At 42.0% G+C, this 24,321-nt stretch overlaps 1 protein-coding gene across 6 annotated transcripts in view; it reads left to right on the top strand.

Moving 5' to 3' along the window:
- MYOCD (myocardin) overlaps positions 1–24,321 on the top strand; it is a 184,382-nt gene that overhangs the window by 140,640 nt on the left and 19,421 nt on the right. For all 6 annotated transcript variants that reach the window (XM_086930585.1, XM_086930587.1, XM_086930584.1 and 3 more), the window contains 3 exons: positions 1,815–2,768; positions 11,505–11,648; positions 13,188–13,310. In XM_086930585.1, the coding sequence (XP_086786711.1) occupies positions 1,815–2,768; positions 11,505–11,648; positions 13,188–13,310 (1,221 nt within the window). The remainder of the gene's footprint in view (positions 1–1,814; positions 2,769–11,504; positions 11,649–13,187; positions 13,311–24,321) is intronic.

Here is a 24,321-nt window from a genome sequence, read left to right as displayed (position 1 = left end):
AGCAGGAGAAGCATCTTCACCTCCTGTACTATAACATTCGTGAAACTAATGCATGATGCACTGTATTTTGTAAGTCTGCAAAACTGTTATGTACTAATAGTCTTTCCAAAATAATTCTCATGTCGGCTTCAGTTTCCAGAATACATCATGTTCTTCATTACCGCATTTAATAAAGACACTTTTTTGTATTTTATAATATTGCACAAGATTGAATTTAAGTTTGTTACATAACACAAAATGTATTCTTTGTAATAAAATCAAAGGTCCTGCGGCACTATATTCTGACAGGTACTTCAATTCTTGCATATTTAATTTGACCTCAAGCTATGAATTCAAGGCCAATCAACTTGTCGCCTTCTGTCCGGTTAGGCTCTGCTTCAAATGAGAAAAAATGTAGGATGAACATCTGAATACGAATGCTGGAATAAACTAATTTATCATTAGAACCACTGCTTATTATGTTGAAAACAATGCCAAAGATCCGGCATTAATTCTGTTCTGATAGCTAAGGGACGTTGAGGGAACATGCTTTACTGTGTGTCCCTCCTTAATAGAGAGTCCGTTTTTATGATCTGGTTTGACAACGGAGCTGTTGCCAGACAATTTTATGAGAATCGCCAGGAGAGGGGCTTTGGGCTGCACACGCAAGTTGGGAACCAGAAGTTATGTTATGTTATGTTAACAAGTTCTTGTATAGCGCACGTACACCGGCGCTGCTCTAAGAGGTGCCGGATTCCTGGAAACTTACACGTAAGCTTGTCTAAACAGCCAAGTCTTGAGGAGTTTCCTAAAGCCCAAAGGTATGTGCAAGATCTAATTTCGGAGGGCAGGGAATTCCAGTAGCTGGGAGCTAGTATAGCGAACCTGGCACCGCCCACACGCTTCAGTTTGAAGGAGGTAACAAAGTACATGTTTTGATTGGATAGAGTATGTGCTTCCACAAAAATGTGTTTGCCCCTACACTGCTGTGATCATTTTCCTTATCCAGTATCCTGAGCTTTCACCTACATCGGCACACTCATGCCCTGTTAATGCTATTAAAGTGTCTGAGATAACTACATCATAAATGGTATTTTTGTGTGGCAGCAGCATAGATGTGAGGAGGACATACATTAACATACATGGGTTTGTAGGCCTGTTTTGACAGTGCATTCATAAGCCAGACATGTCGGCATTTGCAAGGCTTGTTACACTGTGTAGCCAATTTTGATCCCTGCCATGCTCTTCGACAGCCATTACCTAATATTCAGATATCATGGTGGCAAAGAAGCAAAGAATGGACGAATACATGAACTAAAGAGTAGCAAATTAAATCTTGTGTTATCTAACTTTGTGTCACATTAATGATCATTAGAAGTTGGTATTTGAGTGAACTGGTTGAAGTCAGTTTAGATAGATACAGTATGCGAGGAGAAAAAGTGTAGAAAGGGATATTCCAATACAAAGTTGGTCCAATGAGTTAGAAAAGGTAACTCCTGGGCCAAAGTTCTGTGGAACCCAATAGTTACCTGTAACACACACACAACACCATACTGCTGAATGCCCTAAGCTTTAAGCAATTTGTCTATCTTTCCGTACTTCTATTGAAGTGAATAGAAAATGTTGATTTTGTGTGGGATTCACTAACAAGAGATGAAGGAGAACTTAAATCTTCAGCAGGTACTAGGATGCCAATCATAGAACGGGCAATGCTAGCATAATGTTTATTGCTGCATTACCATCATGTGCATTTTAAGACATTCTTACAATAGTTTTTTCATTCAAGAACTGATACAATTTACCCTTAAAACTGATATTCATCACATTTTTTTCAGGTGTCAGAGCTGAGGCAACAGCTCAGAATAAGAGGCCTGCCAGTATCTGGAACAAAAACCGCACTTATGGAACGCCTTAGACCTTTCCAAGACTGTGGGGGTAACTCAGCGCCACCATTTAATGACATAACTACTGTTACCTTTCCAGTAACACCCAACAACTCGCTGACAAATTACCAGTCTCATCCATCTCCAAGTGTTTTGTCAAATGGATTTTATCAGTTTGGAAGCACCAGCTCCACCCCGCCAATTTCTCCAGCATCGTCTGATCTTTCAGTTGGAGGGTCTCTCCCAGATACCTTCAGCGACAGACCAATGTCGTCCCCTCAGTATGGCCTGCAGCCCTCTCCAGCGCATCTCAGTGCAGAAGAAAGCCTCATGAGTAGCATGAATGGAGGCAGCTTCCAGTGTGACCTGGAAGTCATGGATGCAGAGAAGGACAAAATGCTGGTGGAGAAGCAAAAGGTCATTAATGAACTCACTTGGAAACTCCAACAGGAGCAGAGGCAGGTTGAAGAACTGAAATTGCAGCTTCAAAAGAGAAAAAAAAGCAGTGCCTCCCAGGAAAAGCACATAATGTCCCAGCATTTCTTTGGAGTGCCCATCAAGCAGGAAAACCCTGTTTCTAGTTGTCCTTTTGCATCAGAGCAGATGTCTATAAAGACACAACCGAGCAGTTCCCCGGACAATATGAGATCATGTGCTTCACAGCAAATCTCTCACATTCTCAACAGCCATTGTATGGACTCATCAGGGCAAAATGCCATATCTTCTACATTTTTAAGTCCGCAGTGTTCGCCCCAGCATTCTCCGCTTGGAACTGTGCACAGCCCACAGCACATAAGTCTTCCACCATCCCCAAACAGCCATTATCTACTTCCAGTGTCACCAGTATCCCAGGCAGACGGGCGCAGCGTGTCTCCGCAAGGCAGCAGTAGACTGCGAGGAGTGCAGGTGAGGGACTGTTGCACTGTCTTTGCATTTTAATGGGCACCACTGTTTCTGTCTTTCTTCTGTTTGATCAGGTAAATTGTCAATTTCTGCTTCCTTAGGTGATAGTTGTCCAGTAATAGCAATGTAGGTATTGTGGAAGTGAAATACATGTTTCCACCTGGGCACTTGCCCTTCCTATTTTTTTGACAGATAAAGGTTTGCTAAAAGTTAACTTTCTCTACCGACATTAAACATGATGTGGTGATATTTGACTTTCCCCTATTTCAAATTTGCTTATGTTTTCCACAGTTTTTCTTGTTTGGCTTCCTAGTTCTACTAGTTTTTCCTACCACCAGCTTCTATTTTTCTGCTCAGCGCCCTCATTTAAAGCTCTTGTGTTCTCTGTGTCTGCAAACAGACAACCCAAAAACTGGAGGCCAAACATTGAAATAGAACCTTTTTCCTTTCCACAGTATTGAACTATCTTTCCCTGCCTCTTGATCATTATTGTGTACTGAGCAACACTGAACTGAAAAATCGCATTCAGTAATTTCTGCATCTGTTTATGTTCGAATTTGAAGTTAATGATTTTATTTCGCCATATGCTGCAAAGAATCGCCCTTTATTATGACGTCACAGGCACATTCCAGGCCTTTCCTGTTAACAGGGTCGGATATATGTAAATAGCGCTGTGAAAATCAGTGATTGCTTATGCCATATATTTTGGTTTGAAGCCGGTTACAAAATGTAAACTTGCTTTTAACGTAGTTAACAGGTGTATATAGCATACTTTTACCATAGCACTTTAAAGAAAACATTTTTGAAATAGAAGAATAAACAATTTATGATATAAAGTTTCTAGATAAACAATGATCAAACTGTAGCGAATAAGGGCACAGTTCAGGTGGGGTTTCCAGTGGCAGCCGGCATGGCTTGCAGGTGGCGGGGCATGGAGGGAGTCGCTTACCTTGCAGCTGGGTCCCACGTCTCTGCTCCCGCTCTCCTTGTCTTGGAACAGAAAGCACAGCCAGGCCCCACTGACCAATCACAATGCTGCAATGCAGCGTTGTGATTGGTAAGCACCTAGGCTCCCCTGACCAATCATATTGCTGAAATGCAGCATTGTAATTGGTCTGAGCGCCATGACCCGGCCCTCAGCCTAGGGCTGGAAGGGTGGGCATGCTCTCCAAGCAGGCTGTATTGCAGCCTGCATGGAGAAGGGGAAAATGTGCATAGCTGGTTTGGGCGGCCCAAGAGGGCAGACCAATTAGTCATTGCGCATTGAGGAGGGGGCAAACCACTTCTCCCCTGCCCTGCCCCGAGAGCAAAGCAGCCCCGCCCGCCCGCCCGCAAAGCATCATGAAGCATAACATGATAATAACTCAGAGTTATTATCATTTTATGTTTCGTACTTTGCACTGCTTAAAAGCAGTAGGGCGACGCTCCTCCGCCATAGCGGAGGAGCCGCCATTGGGGGTTTCAACTGTCTCCTGAATGCAAGAAGAGTGGGTTCAGCCGTATTCTCACACAGTAGAAAATCCCTCCATAGAAGAAATGTATCTGTGTATGGAAGGTTTTGAAGCAAGGAACTGCCAACTATAGAAAGCTTTTATCTGTTAGACCACCCAAGATAGTGAGGAGCATGGCCCAATAAGTGAGTTTCAACAGATATAAGGCTTAATTGGTGATGCTGGAGGATTTAAATGTCATTCTAAATGTAATCCTTGCTGGACAAGGGAGCCACTGGCGGTCTTGGAGAATCAGCGTGATGTGGTTGAATTTTTTGGTTTTTGTTTCAGTGCTGAGTTTAGTTGATTAGTGCAATATTCCTTGAAGAGTGATAGGAAGACTTGTCTGATGCCTACTAAAACAGCGTTTTCAAAGTCTTGCCTTCGGATGACAAGAGCCTAGGTAGCAGCTTTCAGGTCGTCTTAGGGGGTAAGAAGCTTGACTTTGAGTGAAGGGAGAAATAAACTTGGCAACTCAGGATGCCACCACACGACACCACATAGAACATTACACTATTAAAAGGAAATAGGTAACATCTACTTGTAAAATTCTCTATAGTACAACGTGTGCCCTCCATGGCATTTTAATATCGACTAAAAGAAAACCTTGCATGTTCAACCTTTAGCTGTGAATTGCTGGAGAGAGCTGTGCTAATCAGCACTCTGTGACCATAGCACCATTCACAAATTAAATCATGGCCGTATTCAGCCGATTTGTGTCTACTGGGCCTGTAAAAATGAATTTCCAGTAATTGATCCCTTGGGGCATTGTCAACATTTAAAGCTTGGGCAAGCACATGCTGTCTCTCTCCTTGGTGAGTTTTGTACTGCATCCAGGGTTTCAGGTTGTTGCCTCAAATGCTTTAAGCATGGAGATAAAACACAGTGCCTGTGCCAGGTGGCATACTGAGCACTTTTCTTGCTGAAAAATAAAATCAGAATGTAGCAGATGATTAAGTATCTTCTTCGTAATCTTATTGGCTCAAGGATCAGCTAATGGGACTAGAAATGCATTTCTGAACCACCTTTCCCCAACCTCCATGTGATCTTATTGTTAAGATGTGTGTCAGTGGAGGCTTTGATTTAAATAGCCACAAATGAATAATAATGATATTGGGTTTCTTTTGATTTTGTTCACTAAGGAGATATCACATAGTTTGCACTGATGTAGAAAATGTTTGCACTGGATATGGGTCATTTTGCCCTGATGCCCAGAAACTTTGCAGCGAAGCTTGCATGAACAGTTGCTTTGCATTCACCAAAACAATGGGTTCAAGACCGCATAGCCATTCACCTAGACACCCTAACTTACACAGTTTCTTCAATGCTGCAACAGATCTGAGCATCACTGGAATTACCAGGTTAACCACTCAACATATGGAAAAGATGACAAATGCCATTTTGGGTAAACTTGATAAATTGCTCCCTCTTACAAAACATTTCCTGGATAAAGAGCTGGAAAAATGTGTAGAAAACCAGCTCCCAAAAATTATGGTGGGAAATGTCTTATTTGAAGTTTTTCAGTCAGCATTTAGATCTGGCAGTAGAGTGGAGACTGCAATATTGCAAATCATTGACAATATACTCTGTGTTTTAGTCATAGGTAACTCATACATTGTCCCCATCCTGAACCTGTCTGCAGCCTTTGGCACAGGGTTGTATGACAGGGGCATGCATGGTAGAACCTCGCGTGCCTCTACCACACTGCCCGAACCATGAATGTGTCTCAAGAAAGCATTCTTTTACCACACATGACTTTCCAAGCATGCCTTTACCATGCAATTTTGTGATAAAGGCATGTTTGGTAAAGGGATGTGCAGTAAATTTCACTGCCCTTTTCCTCCACCCAGTCTCCTAAATCCTGGCCCCTGCCCTATTACCCTACCCCCAGCTATAAAAACGACCCCACCCCTTAAACCTTAAAATAACCTGACTCCCCCTGCCCTAAAAACTGCCCCCTTGCCCTGAAAATTCCCCCTTCCTCTGAGCCCTAAAACTCTTCCCCCTACGTTTCCTTACCCCAAGCTTCCCTTTGCCCTGAGCCCTAATAACCGCTTCCCCTGGCCTAGAAACTGCCCCTTCCGCCTCCCCTGTCCTCAGCCCTAAAACTCTGCCTCCTACCTTAAAACCTACCCCAGCCCCCTGCTCCGAGCCCTAAGATTGCCCCCTCACTTAAAACCTAGCCCCCTCTGCTCCCCCACCTGAACCCTAAAACCGGCCCCTCCCTTAAAATCTGCCCCCCACTGAAGCCCTAGTCCCAGTCCAATTTACCTCATTACGTCCCCGCCTTCACGCATGCCCTCCTCTCCGGTTCCTCTCCCTGCCAGCCAGAAGTTGAAATGCCGACTGCCTTAACCATGCATATAAGTGGTTCAGCCATATTACACTCACACTGGACATAAAACTCGACATACCGGGACTTTGAACTACCTAGAACCTAAAAGAGTTATCTTGGCTGAACAGCCTCAACTGCCAAGCTCTGACACCCTCATGCTCGAATAGCAAATAAATAAAAAGACTGCAAACTTTGTCTGGCAGCACACACATGGTATGGAGCTTGATCCCACCATCCCTGCAACAGTGAAATGAACCATCTTCTGTTCGAAATTAATTTCCTTAATTGATTTCCAACTCGAAATATGCTTAATGAGAGAAGTTGTGCCCTCACTGTCACTTTGCCATTCCTCCCTTTATAGTAAATATGCATATGCTTTCTTTTGTCATTCTGCTCCCTCGTGATAATATGTCTTACAATTATGCCTTTTACCAACTCGTAAATGCTATTGTCAGATATTTCTATGATTTACCTTCTTGTAACTGTGTGTGCTGTAATTGTTGTATTCTTCGGTGAACAGCTCTGCCCACGTGGGTCTAGTTTGGATGATACAAAGTACATATAAGTAAATATAAATTGATCACCAGTTCAAAAATAATATTCTGTATAAGTCTATCACTGCACATTCACTGAGGCCTAAGGCAGTGGTAAATGTGCTCTATACCCGGGTAACATTTGCGGCATTAGTTCTAGATTGCCAGCCCTAGACACACAATTGATGGACGGAATGCAGAACAAATCAAAGCATTCACCCCAGTCAAGAGACCTGGGTTAAATCCATCATTCTTTTGCTCACCATGCCACCCCAGTTTAGATTGCCAGCCCTGGCACACTTATCATGATCTGTCCCAAGACCAATTCAGCAGATACCTATGATGTAAGTGTCAGTGTTTGTCTCAGTAAAGTGAGCAAGATCAGGCTCGAAGGGCGCTGTGCAGGTCATCTTGCACCTCGGGTCGTAGAGAATATGTAATGAGTTCATTATTTGGAGAACAGATGGCTTTTTGGCTGTTGGTGCCACATTACAAGTGAAATGTAAACACCAAAATCGGGCAGGCTATGGCATTTCAGAAAACATTTCGTGCTTCAGCTTTGCAGGGAACGAGCCTGTAGATAAATTCACATATTTGCCGAAATGCAGCGCATCCACGCATAACTCATTCCAAAAAACATATTTTCATTAGGCTGAACAAAATGCATTCTTTTAGGACGTGAACCGCATGAAATAATTGCACAGATGCCTGAACCAGAAAACAAAACCGTGCAACAACTCCTCCAGTCCTCGCTGCACCAGCTAAAGCAAATTGTTTTTACTAGTTCTTGCTTGTTCTCAGGCGCCAATATCTCGTTGACTGATGCTCAACCCAGCCGGCCAGTGTCATTGGACACATACCCTCGACTGGCGCATGCGCATGTCGATGCTTGCATCACTACCTTAGGCCCTGAATATTTAAGCTGATTTTTGGCAGCTGTGGTGCATAATCATGTCACGAACTTTGAATATAATTTGGATTTGTATCTTCCAAAAAAGTTCAGTACATTTATATACAGTTACCCTGTGTGAACCACTCCTCTGAGACATAACATTTTTATTGTTCTTATTGAAACACTCAAACTCACATCGACCTTCGTATGACCTTCCCATGATCATTGCCTTTAGAACAGTTGAATGTGTCTACTGCCAGATGCATATGGCAAGCATTTTAGCACGCAAACCTTTGGAATAGCAAATGTCTGCACATTCATATTCATATTTCCATCAGAAGCCGGTGAATTCCACTCTTTCTCACTCTTTGCTATGTACTTTCTATGGCTGGGGACACTTAACATTCCCTTCCATATCTCTGACTCCAAGCAGTTGTGAGACTGCCACGAGCTGAGCCGCCTTCATTTAATCGGTGATTTGTGTGTCCATAAAAGATGAACTCGAGCCCTGGCATCAGACGCTTCTAGGCCCTGCCAGTTTCTCCATTGTCTATCTATGCTGTGCTGGGGGTTGCTCTGCAAATGTCAAGGTGTGACATTTCGCACAGTATTTTTATGTTAGAGACACGTTTTGAACAGAAAATGTCTCGCAGAACTCTGGTAGTAAAGTATTCTAATCAAATGAGTTGCTTTGCTTGTATGTTGTGTGACTTTTGAATGTAAGATATGGCCTTTCGTTTAGCTCAATTTTCACATGAATTACTGTTCACTGAATTTCACATTCTTTTTACATATTCTTGGTTAATGTTTGAAAAAATGTACAACATTTGCCATGCCTCGAGGGTTAGGATTCTGCTGCTGAGGGTATTTTACAGTCTATTTTCAAAAACAAGGGGGACCCAATAAGTACCTAGGGACCTAGGGCAAACAACTATTATGAAAAACAGTGGTCCATAGGATTAAATTTTTTCAAGAACAAATGGAAATATAGACTCCAATCAGTACTATATTGATTAGTTTTTTCAGTGCCCAGCCGGGCCTGAAATTTGATTCCAAATATAAACAATTTTAAAAGACCATCAAGGAGGTCTAATGCGAAAGTTGATAGGGTACAAGCCTGTACCTATCCAGAGTACACTTGAGGGTGAGAAAGGAAGCAGAGAAGAGAGGGTAAAGAATATCAGGCAAAAAGAACATGGGAGCCAATTGTCCCTTGCATCAATAGCATATTCGCAAGGCAAGTTCAGACAAACAATTCATGTAACAGTATCAACACAATGGGAAAGTTACAGAACTGAAAAAAGTGTCGACGGCGTTTCGATCCCCGGCTCCTAGTGAACTGGGATCATCATCAGGACTTAAACAATGTATTGCCTGTACGTGCTTTTTCTTAAAAACCTGTTGGAAATGAAAATTTACAGAAATGGGAAGAAAAGGAGAAAGGAAATTCTGTTTAAATACAGCACTAATTACAGGTACAATGCATATAGTATTCATTTTGTGTCATGCCAGGCTGATCATGTTGATGTCATTCAAGAGTCTTCCAGTGTTACAATCTCATGCTTTCTGAGAGGGTGCGAAGAGTTTAGGCTGAAGCCGACTCGATTTCTTACACCGTGAGCGTTTCGACGCTATCGTGGTTGTGGCTACAAGTGTCGCTTTCAGGGGTGATGTGGTAGTGATGAGTCATGTGAAGTACATATTGTTTCGATCTTACTGTCTGACGCTTGGGTCTGTGACTAAGGTTTTATCTTGTGATTGAGATTATTGTGACTACAACGTAAACATGCGTTACGTGAGTGTGGCGGGATTTTTTACGTGCCTAAAGATTGGCGATGATGGTGGTGAAAGAACACACCTTTTCGAAAGGTCTTCAGGTACCTCCTGTGAGTCAAGGCGAGATGGTTGGGTGGCGGGCTGGTGCCTAAAGCGAAGGGTGATCAATTAGGCTTGTTTAAAAATAACCTGCGGCAATAAGGAAGGGAGCAAGAAATTTGTTTACCTTGGTTTCCTAATCCGGTGGGTTTAGGTTTCACAAGATAAAACCACATGACTCATCACTACCACGTCACCCCTGAAAGCGACACTTGTAGCCACAACCACGATAGCGTCGAAACGCTCACGGTGTAAGAAATCGAGTCGGCTTCAGCCTAAACTCTTCGCACCCTCTCAGAAAGCATGAGATTGTAACACTGGAAGACTCTTGAATGACATCAACATGATCACCCTGGCATGACACAAAATGAATACTATATGCATTGTACCTGTAATTAGTGCTGTATTTAAACAGAATTTCCTTTCTCCTTTTCTTCCCATTTCTGTAAATTTTCATTTCCAACAGGTTTTTAAGAAAAAGCACGTACAGGCAATACATTGTTTAAGTCCTGATGATGATCCCAGTTCACTAGGAGCCGGGGATCGAAACGCCGTCGACACTTTTTTCAGTTCTGTAACTTTCCAATTGTGTTGATACTGTTACATGAATTGTTTGTCTGAACTTGCCTTGCGAATATGCTATTGATGCAAGGGACAATTGGCTCCCATGTTCTTTTTGCCTGATATTCTTTACCCTCTCTTCTCTGCTTCCTTTCTCACCCTCGAGTGTACTCTGGATAGGTACAGGCTTGTACCCTATCAACTTTCGCATTAGACCTCCTTGATGGTCTTTTAAAATTGTTTATATTTGGAATAAAATTTCAGGCCCGGCTGGGCACTGAAAAAACTAATCAATATAGTACTGATTGGAGTCTATATTTCCATTTGTTCTTGAAAAAATTTAATCCTATGGACCACTGTTTTTCATAAAAGAGGGTATTTTACAGGTCACCTCATGATGTTATGTTATGCTGCAGTGAAGGTCCATAACTCTGAACCAAAAGGTGAAATTACAATTTGGGTCAATTAATTGGCGAGTGTTGCTACACCCACCATGACAGTCTTTTGTAACCTTCCTCTTACTAAAATGTACTGCGTGTGCTCCAAGGCCTGCGGGGCTGAGTGCCACAGCTTCAATCTCTATACTGTGAGCGTGACACATTTTCAGGTCTTTATCAAGACTTAACAGGACCAGGGAGAATGTGGGCCAGGTCTGACCTGAAAGTGGCCCTCAGCTCATTAATGTTCCACCTGAGAGGTTTTATGAGAGCTATGACAGGCTGAAATTTGAGCAATCCAAAATTGAACTTAGATTCAAGCAGACATGTTTACCTTCCACAAACCACACTCGTCGATCAGTGAACTTGCCATTAATGAGGTGCAGCAGGAGGTTTCAATCAAATCATTTTTGAATTTCGCTTTCATAGCCAACTGAAAAGAGGTAAATAAATATATGGGATTTAAAAAATGATCACTTTTTTTTAAAAATCATTATTTAACGTTGACTTTTTGAATTGTAATCTAGCGCATGCATTGGACATTTAGAATTGTCTGGTAGGGCATGCACTGGTTTCGTGTAATTCATTATGCATATTTTTGTTTTCTATTTAACAGAGTACAATTTCACAAACTGGAAGTCCTAACTGTTTCTCGCAGAACCCTTCCAACGTGCAGCCCACGTATATGGGGAACCAGAGCGAAAACAAACAAGTGAACCCGGACTGTTCATCACCGAAGAGCCCAAGCTTAAGTAACAAGGTAAGGTTAAAAAGTGACTGATTTCAATTTACCACCAACCCTAAAGCAATATAGTGCTCCTGCCTGCTTTGATACGAAATATGATTTGCACTCTCAAAAACAACAAAACGTTTAACAGAGTAACCATATTCTGATTAGGAAACTAACAGTCATACATTCTGACGTGTAATTTGTAACATGGTTACTTAAGGAGAGCGGGTTGGTCACTAGCTTTGATATTTCTACGTTTGCAACATACGTAATTATATTTTATTATGCTGCATGCTGTAGTACCCAATCATTTTTAGATAACAATTTGTGTTTTTTAATGAATTACATTAGCAATTCCTATTTGTAAAGCGTACCCTTAAGGGTTTCAAGGCGCTAGGGGCCGATGGGGAGATTAAGGAGAGCTGTTGCCCAGAGTCACATGATGCTGAGCTGAGCTGCTGCAAGTGCCGGGATTCAAATCGTGCTCTGGAGTCAGCCGCTCTGACCGCAGCGCTACACCTCCTCTCTTTGTGGTTGTTTGTTTAATTGGTAAAGGTGTTCCTAGATTTCATAGTAGATTTGAGTTTCCTTCAGTGTGAGTATAGCCAGGATTTTCCCCCATAATCTGAAAATCGTGCATAAAGCAATGTCAAGCTAAACATTTTGACCACACTGACCCTACTAAATACTGCCCTACCTGCAGTATTGTCAGATGATTGACAGCTCGGAAGGAAAGTGACCGAATATAGGAGAGAAAAACAATAGCGCAGCTACATGTGGAATGCTTTAGATATTTCTTATTAGTGGTTCATCTATGTTTTAAATGACCACTGCCCTTATAATGTCATGATAGAGTAAATATATCATGACGTTCCTTGGCGAACATTTAAATGGGACATATGTTGAGGCACTGCAACAAATGCAAGGATGGTGGCCTGCAAGGAACAGCTGGCCACCATACTTGAGAATGCATTGCCAAAAACATTTTTTTAAAGCTGCTAACATTCTGTAAAGGAACTGGTGCTACTTAGAAAAAAACACTACCCGATCCCCACAAGGCTGCCATTCCCTTTCGTTTTGCAAATCAGTTACCTCCTCTTTTGAGGTGTAGGCAACTAATCCATGCTTCGCAACCGCATTTGAGGGTGCAAACTATTGAAACATACCATACCAAATCATAGTCAAGAGGGAATTCCCCTTCCTCATTGTGATTTAGTAAACCCATTTTTGCAAATCAGAAATGCTTTTCTGACTTGCAAAATTGATATAATGCATACGAAAAGCCACTTTGCGTTCACAAACCTTGTCTTTTTGTGAATCACTCTTTTGATTGAAAGCACAAAGATTACAAACCAACTACTCGCACAACACTCCAAACTCCAGTTATGGTAACCACTCGCAAAAGATCTTACCACATTCTCCGTTTAGTTTGAAGTATTGGATGGGGTGTTTGTAAAAAAAAGTCGCGCATCTTAGCTTATCATCAAAATGTACATAGTAATTTAAACAAAATGGGCCATGAAACAGATCATGTACAAATATCTTACTTTTACTCATATTTCGATGCAGATGGCTGTGGCAACCACTTCTGCTCAGGCGAATCAGAAGTTTCCCTCGCCAACTTTTTGTAATTCAAACACAGTCGTTGCCAAGACAAAGCAGCCTCCCTCTTACGAGGATGCAGTTAAGCAGGTAAATGTACCATTTTATCTATCCCATTAGCCAATGTTTCTCAAAGTTTGAAGGTTCTCTCACGGTGAAGCTCAAAATGTGGTTTCCATTGCTACACTTTCCAAGAACTCTTAATTGTGTTATGTGCAGGCGCGTTTTGAGTTTACTTTAGGTAAGGCTATGAATATATTAGTTTCACGTTTCATGGACATTTTAAATCAATATTCTCACTCATATGAGATGCTACTATTATTTCCTGGCACGAATCTCGTAATAAATAGCTTCACAAACCCTTGCATAGGGTGTCAAAGAACTTTACATGAACTGAGTTTTACATAGGATGCATAAGGCATTGAAGTACACAGAAGGAGGCACGTCTAACACTATAGAAGAGAGTACACACTGAATTTGAAAAGTTTGGGTTAAAAAAAATATACTGTTTACAGGCCATTGCATGTTGCAAATCACATAGTTTAGCACTAGAACAAGGGAGAAGGACAAATCAATGGGAAGATATTGACAATCATTTGTAATGCAAAAGGTCTCTTATTTGTTAGGGTTTAAGCTATTGACATTGTAAATGACAATGCCTTTTATTTATGTTTTAAAAGACAACACATAAATAAAAAGCATTGTTATTTACAAAATGCCACTAGCTTCAATTCAACTCTCGCCAATTGCATTGCAAATTCTTGTAAAAGCGCCCCATGCCGAGCTTTCAATTTAATGGCGGAAGCACCCCTTTCTTTAGACGTGGCTCAAGTGTGTGGCAGCCATTAAAGTGAAATCGCGGTATGGGGCGCTCTTACAAAAAAAGTTTGTTTGTGAATTTGGCCGAATAAAAACGTTAAAGAGGGTGCCGTGCTGAAACTGTAGCGTGCACCTGGAGGCAAAGAGGGCACCCTTTTAGGAAAGCACTTTGTGGCTGTAATAGGGGAAAATCATTAAAGAAAATGGTGCTCACAGACTGTAGATAAAACAGACCTTGGAATAAAACAAGTAAAAAGTCCAGTACTAATGGGAGGTTACAAATGCAGACCAGGCGGAACTAAGGAGGGACTACAAAGCCTATTCAAGAATCAAAAGCAATCATTTAGAAACAACAGTAACAAGAGCAAATTAAAAAGATAGACGGAAATGGGTGGAGCTTCAAGTCCATACCTGAATACAGCATACCTGCAGAGCAGCACATGCACTGCCCAGGCTCGAACTAATAAACAGCATAAAATAAGAGCAGGAGATGTATGGGGTGGCCAAAGCCTTGGGAGGGATGTGGAATATTGGTTCGTAAATATTGCTTACAAAAAAAGTTGCTTTAGCTGGAAGCTGTGGAGGGAAGTGGAAGTGCGTTAGGGAAAAATGAAAAATATTTATGTGATTATTCGAAAGGTAAAAAATGTAGAGTGTCTGTGAGTAGATGGAAGGCTGGCTGAATGTGATAAAGAGTCTACAATTGGATTAATGAGTAAATTGCTGATTGTATAGATTGCCAGGGGATGCTTGAGTTAGTAGATATTTAAATTATTGAATAATTGAGTGCATGAAGTGACTGCATTGATGGGTGCAGATAGGCTACACTGATATTATACATTAGGGCATCTGAAAGCTGGGTATTACACTTGATATGTGTATGAGCATGCCAAAAATGCCCGAAACATGCATATGATTGCCTAAAATTTGGTAAGACTTTTCCACCATTATGCTAGTCCCAGAATTACGAGGACAAGACACTATAGTGCCAAAAATACCCACAATCTGCTAAAATGTGTCTGTTGTATGCAAGTTCAGATGTGCACAATCACTCAGGAGTACTAAGGGTCTCATTCCGATATCGGTGGGTCCGCCACTGACAGGCTGTTGGTGGCGGGCCCTCCAACACCTAGCATAGCAGTCTGACCATCACAGCCAGTGGAGGGACCGATTGACGACTTCGACAGGCTCAAGAAGCCCTTGGAGCTTAATCCCTACAATGGGGCAGTGCCTCCGGTGGCACCACTGTAAGGGTTACAGTGTCCCTTTTCCCTCTTTCTTTATGTGGCTGTCCAACCACCATGGAAAGGGACCACACGGTGCCTAGCACATGGTGCATGGATGTTTGAAAAAATGCCTTTTGCAATTGTGGCTTGTGTTGTGGCCCTTTTCCAGACTGCAGCACAAGCCTCAATTGAAAAAGTCATGTTTCCAACCGCCTACATGGCGGTCGGATCATAATATGTCAAGTCGAGCCACCTACTACATGTCTGGCAGTCTCCCTATCGATACGATGGCAGTCGGAGGCTCATCCAACCGCCATCGAAATGAGGGCCTGAATGTGTTTACAAATTTGACCCATGACTTAGTATTCAATAGTGCATGTTCAGATTGACACAATACCTCATTCATATTAAATGGTTTTGTAGCTTTGCACTCAGAAGCCTTGATTGTCTGGCTATGTTTGCACTGTTATACAGCTGACCTCCCTGAATGGGCAGATTTACACCATCACTCAATAATCCTATCACATAATCCGATTTGCACCAACACTCAGTAAGTGTTAGTTTACATCAAGATTTTCACCACCACTTACTAATACTCAGTACATACCTGTATTTGCATCATGTTATGTTATGTTATGTTATATCAGCTTATAATGCGCGCTGCTACCCAAAGGTGTCCTGGCGCTGTGCACTGTTTCCCTGAGAGCATCCACATCTTGCAAGCGGACCTATGGCTAAACTGGAAACAACCATGTTTTCAGGCCCTTTCTGAAAGATAGAAATTACATAACAGACCTTAGATAGAGAGGGAGCTAATTCCATGCCGAAATGGCTCTGAAAACAAAGCTCTTCCCGCCCCAGTTCACCTTTTTCGTCTTTGGGACGGCCTCCCTCTTTGCATCCCTTTAGCGAAGTGACTGGAACATACCATCGGATGCGTTTTATGAGATCTTCCTGGCCAATCCCCCTCAAGGCTTTATAAACAATACAGAGGGTTTTAAATTGGGCCCGTTGTTTAACAGGAAGCCAATTAAGTTGGCGTAGCCCATTTCTAACCGACACAAACCTCGGGGTGCTTGTGAGCAGGCTGGCCACCTCATTCTATACCATCTGTAATCTGTTAAGATGTTTCTTAGAGATGGTCAGATACAAGCTGTTACAGTAATCCAGGCGAGAAAGCACGAGAACAGATATTACTGTTCTAAACGTTTCATCAGTCAGGAGGAGTTTTCTTTTCTTTAGAGTTCTCAATATAAAAAAGCTGGTAGATACCACGCTACTAACCTGATCACCAAAAGAAAAGGTGTTATCCACAATCACTCCCAGGTTTTTGACCTTCCGTACCGGTGGTGGCGGGGGGCCCATATCGCTGGGCCACCCAGCTGGGGACCAGATGTTGGGATTGTTCCCAAAGATGATGACCTCTGTTTTGCCTACATTCAATATCAAGCAATTCTCTTCCATCCAGCTGGTTATTGCCACCATGCAGTTGTGGCAGCTAGGGGCTTTTTTGGCTTCTTTGCCTCTCTGCACTGATAACACGATTTGAGTGTCGTCAGCATATGAGGTTAACAATAGTCCAAAAGATCTTATGATGGCAGCCAGTGGTCTCACGTAAACATTAAAGAGTGTTGGGCTACGTGAAGAGCCCTGGGGAATCCCACAGGGAAGAGAGAATGGTTTGGATCTTGCTCCCCCAAACTCTACAGATTGAACTCTGTCGGCTAGGAAAGATCTTAATAAGTTCCAGGCTTCACCCAGGACCTCCGCCTTCGATAGTTGATCCATCCGAACCTCATGATGGACCGTATCGAAGGCGTCCGACAGATCAAGCATGATCAGAATGGCTGAGCCTCCCTGATCCACCGCCTCACGCACCTCCTCCGTAGCTTTAATCAGGGCTGACTCCCTACTGTGACCAGAACAGAACACGCATTGAGAGGGATCCAGAATATTGTTGTTCTCCAAGAACAGGCTTAATTGCACGTTCATGGCCTTCTCCAAAATTTTGGGTGGTAATGGGAGGCAGGAGATGGGTCTGTTGTTGTTGGGATCACTGCAATCTAAATTAGTTTTTTTTATGAGTGGCAGAATTGAGGCAGTTTTCCAGGCGACCGGATAGTGCCCTGCCTCCAATTTCTAGTTAAGTAAGGAGGTAAGGATGTTAGAGATTATGATTGGTGAAATTTTCATTATCGCAGCCGGACACGGGTTATTTAGGGGAGCCAGATCTACTGCCCATCGATAAGATGTTAACCGCTTTATTCTTCAATGGTGTAAATTTGTTGAACGTAAGGGGGTGGTGTGTTTCTATGGCCCTAAAAGCCTCAATACTAGTCTCATCCTGATTGTGGCAAAAAGAGGAAAATATACTTTCAACTTTGTTTAGAAAAAAAGAAGCTAGGGAGTCACAGAATTCTGGACTACTATGCGTAGTAGGTTCAGGGGGAGTCGTAAGATTAGACACTGTTCTAAACAGTTCTTTTACTGAAGATTTTGCAACAGCAATCTGTTGTGAGAAATAGTTTTTTTTGCTTCCTGACTTGTTTTTTTATAGTCAATAAGACTATTTTTGTAGGTTATTTTATTGGTCTGTCTGTATCTATTTCTCCAGAGACGCTCCAGCCTCTCGCACTCTGATTTCCAGATCCTGTAGCTTCTGAGAGAAACAAAGGGGCAGAAGGGGATCCACGCCTGGGAAAGCACCATTTGACAGGTGCTAATCTCTGACAGGCGGAGTCAATCCACCCCTCGAACGCCCTAGTGGCTTCCTCAATATTAGTGGAAAGGTTAGGAATTGTGTCTGTCAGGGTTTTATCCAAGCTGGTACTGTTAATATTTTTCCAGGCTTGTGTATCTATCTTCTCCCTGGTCTTTAAAAATTGTAATTTGGTGAGGAGCCGTGCACTAGAAAAAACAATTCCCGCATTGTCAGACCAAGGCAGTGGCAATATGGCCCGAACAAAGAGACTAGGGGAGTTGGAGAAGATTCCATCCAAGGTGTGGCCCACCTTCTGTGTCGGGCCTTCCACCCGTTGCGAAAGATCACCTCCCTCCATTATCTCCAGCAGTCTGGCGGTATCTGGGTCGAAGGAGTCTTCGAGAGGGAAGTTGAAGTCGCCCAATATGGTAAACGTTTTGGCACCGAATCCCTCCTCCAGAAGTGAACCCAAAGATTCCAAGAAACCCCCTCTGGGGCCTGGGGGTCGATAAATGAGCATAGCTTTAAACCTCACATTACTGATAAAGCCTCACAGTCTGCATTAGAAGCAGCCGCAAATGAGGGCAAAAGGCTCTTGTGATAAATGATCGCTAGACCTCCTCCTTTCCTTAAAGGTCTGTCAAGCCTATGGCAGAGAAAGTCTGGGGGAGAAGCTTTAATGATGTCAGGCCCTGGTGTACTGTCAGTACAGGCCTCTGTGATATAGGCCATCTTGACACCCCGTTCCTCAATAAACAGGGAGCATTCAGCACTGTGTTTAACTAAAGATCTGGCGTTTAGGAGGAGGGACTTAAACTCAGGCTGGGCTCTCACCTTCATCACTCAGTAATACCGCCACATTCCATTTGGAGACAAGAGAAGCATATGCATTTGACTTAATATTTATGCTAATGACACTACACATCTCCCCATACTTCCTCAAGAGTAACTTCTTATCTGAATCTCCATCCTTTTGCTACCAACTGCACAAAGGTGTATTACAACGTCATTACTAGAGGCCTCTATAAAATCAGCAGAGATATGTAGCAACATAAACTGTTATCAGATGCCCAGTGCAGCCAGAAGTTTCCCCTATCAAGCATTACGAAAAATAGGAATGTGCTCTAATTTTGTCTCCTCCCTTGTAAACATTTAGAGACAGCATTGTGCCAAGAAACCTCTACTGCAAGGACAACAAGTTGGGTGTTCACACTTGTCAGTGCCCTCATTAAAACGTTTCTAAGCATACTTCTATTACATATCAAGGTCATAAGCATCTATATTGTCATACACAAATTAAAGTGAAAACATGTGTGCCAATAGACTCTAAACATTCACTGTCAAGTTTTGATGCCTACCGATTTAGCAATCTAAAATCAGGGGAACTGATTCCCCTAATTACATATACAGGTAAGTGAGGTGATGTATACAGTTTAAAGGAACGATCATTCTCTCCCTACAGATTCTAAAGTGAAGCATTTCAAAACACCATTTAATACATGCTGTAGGAAAGTTTTTAAAGCCATTTTGATCAATTGGGCTTTCTAATTGATTTGATTCACTGCCCCATACCTTATTTTAATTTGTTCCAATATGTGATTATGTACATGAAGCCTATGCTTCTAAACCCAAAGTTTCCACTCCAGTATGTTTCTGTGGTCTACAGAAAATGCCTGTTTTATTCAGTCTAGGCCAAGGAAAACTTGGAATTAAAAGTTCCACTATCAAAGGACAAGATCTGATTTCAATTTCTATGAAGTACCAGTATGTTTGATCAACAAGCGCAAATAAACTTTTTAACAAAGGTAAAACCCGTTTTGTAATTCACATTAGCTGGTTTTGCACTCGTAAGAAGATCTGTGCAAACAAAGATATTGTGTGAGTAAATCTACTACCAGAGACTGAGCAGCAAACACACACAGCCTACCAGCGTAATGGTATTATCAAACTCCTCTCCAACTTCTATTACCCTCAAAAGGCAATGAATTTACTCTCAATAAGGTCAGGAGTAAGTTCCATTCCAAGTATGCAGGGGAATGAAATTTATGGGAATGTAGGAGCAGTGTTTTTCCAAAGGCAAATATATTTTCATAATGAGAAAACAGTTAAAAAAAAGCAGTGAACAAGTGCATTTGCCCCTGCTCAGCAGACTTCTCAATATACCAAGGGATACACTGGTAAACCGTTGAAGATTTGAAAAATGGGTATATCTACACCCATGCAATGTAGTTAACCTGTGGGTGTAGGGCAGCCAAGTTTTCTAGATACTCCGACCAAGAGTATTGCTGTGGTAAATTTCTACCATAAACTGGTTCTATACAAGACCAGATTTGATGAACATAGCTAATTTCTTTATTTATTGAACAAATCTTGTGTTTTGCATTCATGAATTTCAGTTGTTCAAATTTTTGCATTCTAAAAGTCCGAAAGAGTAAGAGAATGGTACTGGTAAGTATGTTATAAAATAGTTGAGTGAGGTCACACAATTTGACATTTTCATATAATGAGGCTAAATTGGCAAATACAAATGGTCATATTTTACTTTCAATTTGTTCAAGATGAAACAGCGCAAATTGTGTGCTAATGTGACACGTAGGTGCATATTTACAAGCCGCTCTCGCCACAGGAGCATCTCTTTTTTTGACTTCCAGTGGCGATAAACCCTTCACCTTATTTACAAGGCGGTGTTAAGCCACTTAACGTGGCTTAACACCGCCTTGTACATAAGGCCCCCTTTCATGCTACACTTACAGTGAAGGGGGCGTGCAATGGGTGATGCGGTGGGCCCTCAGACGTAGCACCCATTGATTTTGATGCTGCCCCCTATTTACAAGGGTGGCATAAATATGAGGCAGCACCAACATTTTAACATGGTGAAACAAGGAAAAATGCTTAATTTCTCAACGTTTTTACTGTTTCTATGTGTGCTGTATTGTACAGCACACATAAAAAACAGGAAATCGCCATGAATGATCATTCATGTGAAGGAAGGAGACATGATGCAGGACCCCTTCCTGTCCTCCTTGCTTCACCCCCCTGCATCCCTTTTGCCCGCAGATTCTAACCCACACGTTACTCATGGATGACCCACACAATGGGCACTAAATTGCTCTCTCTAAACGTATGATGCCTTAATTCGCCCCAACTAGTGCAAACAGGTATGGGCTTCTGTAAGATTCAAGTTAAATGATGAAGAGAGCTCTTCAAGTAGTTGAAATGTAGATTAAGTTTAATGTAGTAAAAAGATCCCATCCATCCAGAAGCCAGCGTCAGATGCAACTGACAGTATTCAACAGCATCACTACTTCCCCAGGTTCTATCACCATGATGCAGCTTCAAGCATACACAAGATGAATACAGAACTGTGCTGATGTAAAACATAGGTAATTACACAATACTACACACCTTCCCCCTTTACACTAAACAGAAGGAAGGTCGAGCCAAACACAAAACATATATAAATTATAACATGAAGCATTGAAATTTAAAATGTAACAAATAAATATTATTAAAACTTATATACTACATCTGATAATCATCAAATTTCACAGGTAGTCTGGTAATTCTTTTGTCTTTTGGATTATTACTATTTTTACTTTCCTTCGCAATGTTTGTAGGAGAAATGTGCGAAGAAGAACCTCCTTCATCAACATTTAGTTTACTATTCTTAATGATGGCAATTCCGTTTAAGTTCCAAATGCGTGAGTCTTCAGTTTTGATTGCATTAGTTAACACCTTGATTACTCTATGAGGTTTTTGAAACACATTTGAAGTCTTCCTGCCAAATATGTAAATGTAAATGTAAATGTACAGGTATTTATATAGCGCAAATCACCAACCGGTCTCTAAGCGCTTGCTTAGGGAACCCGTCCTGGTATTCCCCTGTGAGATAACCCCAGCAGGGTATCCGCAAGGTGAAAGCCAGGCATCCCGCCGCGAGGGGCCGTTGTGGAGATTAAGCAAGCTATTGCCCAGAGTCGCAGAGTGTGAACCCATGAATCGAGTAGGCACCGGAGCGAGAATTGTCGAGTCCATGGACATTTTAGGACTCAAGACCCTGCCGAGCCGGGAATTGAACCCTGGTCCCGGGCTGACCTCTGCTTCCAGGTCGGCCTCCTCTAACCAGTGAGCCACACTTCTCCAATATAGCTCTGATCATAACCAAATCACCCACCCTGGCGGCAGTGACTTTCTCAGCTTTTCTTAGATCATAGCAAACCTTGCATGGTTTGATTTTTTCACTTTCCTTTAATCTCCAATCATCACCAGAGACTTGCTCACCTCTTTTGGATTCAGCATCATTGATCCAGAACGGTGCAACCAATGTGCTGGCACACCTACCTTTAAGCAACTCAAAAAGGTGCGACCTGTAATGGCATGAGGGGATATTCTGTATATTTAAACCTTTCTGACAATTTTTTCCTTCCAATCTAGGCAATTCTGTTTGGCCAAGTCAATTGTTTCCTTCAAAACGAGGTTGAAACATTCCACCATACCATTACTTTCTGGGTGATACAGAGAGCACCTCTTATGTTTGATTGAACACCTCAATAAAAATTCCTCCATTTCATTAGAAACTAATTGCATTCCATTATCAGTTAATATGGCTCCTGGTAATCCTTCTCTTCCAAAGACCTTCCCAAGAAACCCTATGACTTGTTTTGTATCAATGACTCTTGTGATTTTAATTTCTGGCCATCTGGAATATAAATCGACCAACACAAAGACATCATTTTCACAACCATTCCCACGAATAGGCCCCAGTATGTCGAAAGCTAACTCTTCCCATGGCTTTTTGGGATGTACTCTAAAGACCATGGGCTGAACTCTGAGCTTCTGACATCTCTCACTCATGCCCCACGGTATGCAATTTCGTACAAGGCATTCCAATTGCAAGTCCATGCCCGGCCACCAGTAAGAAAGTCTGAGCCTCTCTTTAGTTTTAGACATTCCTTGATGTCCTTCATGGGCTATCTCAAGAAGTTCTTGACGAACGGTACCTGGGGGAACTAACCTGGTGCCTCTAAAGATAAGATCATCACTCTCAGATAATTCAACCTTAACCAACCAAAACGTTTCACACACACCTTTCACTTTATTGTTCCATCCTTTGAGCAATGTGGTTAACTCAAAAAATTCTTCATCAACAGCACTCTCTTCACCATCTGCTTTCTTTCATCCCACTACTCTCAATGGCACAAACCCATTCTTTCAAATCATGCTCTTCTTAATAAGTGGTATCGTCATTTTGTACCACCAGCCTAGAAAACATATCAGCAACATTGTTCTTAGCACCAGGTAAATGTTCGACCTTAAAATTGTATCCCTGCAGAGCGACTACCCACTTGGAAATTCTCCCAGAAATGGCATCAATTCCTTTCTTGTTGAAAATTTGACATAGTGGCTTGTGATCAGTGCGAACCTCAAATTTCAATCCCCATAGAAGATTCTTAAGTTTCTTCACAGCCCAGTGAACAGCTAAGGCCTCTCTTTCGATAACAGAGTAACGCAGTACTGCACCGCCTAAGCTACGTGACAAGAACAAAATAACATTCTCAGGTCAATAGAAAACCATTATAAACAAACAACGCAGATATTAGTGTGTCTGAAACACTCCCTGGACATGTCTGCATTGGAAAGATCGAACTGTCCCATAAAAAGGAGACTTGTAGTATGATTGACGAGCTTCAAGATGCAGTGCAGTACTCGTTGTTAGTATGTTGAGTGTAATATGCTCTTTTGTATGGTTATTATCTGATTCATAACTGTTAGACCCGTGATTCCTGGTTGGCTGAGGTAGGTACCTTAGGCCAAGTAGGGACCCACGTTCCAACGCCAGGGAAAGGAAGGTCACCTTCTAGAAAGCACCGCTCACCCACTTGGTAGCTTGGCACAAGCAGCCAGGCTTAGCTTCAAGGCAAATGTGTAAAGTATTCGCAACCACGCTCACAATAATCCACTGATGATACCACAAATAGACTCCACACACGTTTTATAAAATGAGAATCAACTTTATGTAAAAAGATATACAATAAGACCACACAATATAAAACCAACATATGAGGTTGTGTAATATTTCTCCTGGCTGGTTGTTAGACCAGCCTGCCCTTGTAAGTTCTGGCGATGTCAATGAGCACTAAACATTCTCCTGTACTCCCAATAACATGTCATACAGTTCGTAATGCTAGAATCAGGTTCTTTTGCAATGTAAACATACTGTAATGCGTAACGTAACAAGCAGACACTCTGCAAGGTAAAACAATGCAATGCGTAATCCAACCACCTCATATGTCGTTCTGCAATAATAAGGCAATGCATATACACTAATCAGGTAATTTGTTATGCAGGAACAATA

Source organism: Lissotriton vulgaris, chromosome 7 (genome assembly GCF_964263255.1).
Source record: "Lissotriton vulgaris chromosome 7, aLisVul1.2, whole genome shotgun sequence".
Classification (NCBI taxonomy): domain Eukaryota; kingdom Metazoa; phylum Chordata; class Amphibia; order Caudata; family Salamandridae; genus Lissotriton; species Lissotriton vulgaris.
This window is presented reverse-complemented; position numbering and strand designations above follow the sequence as displayed.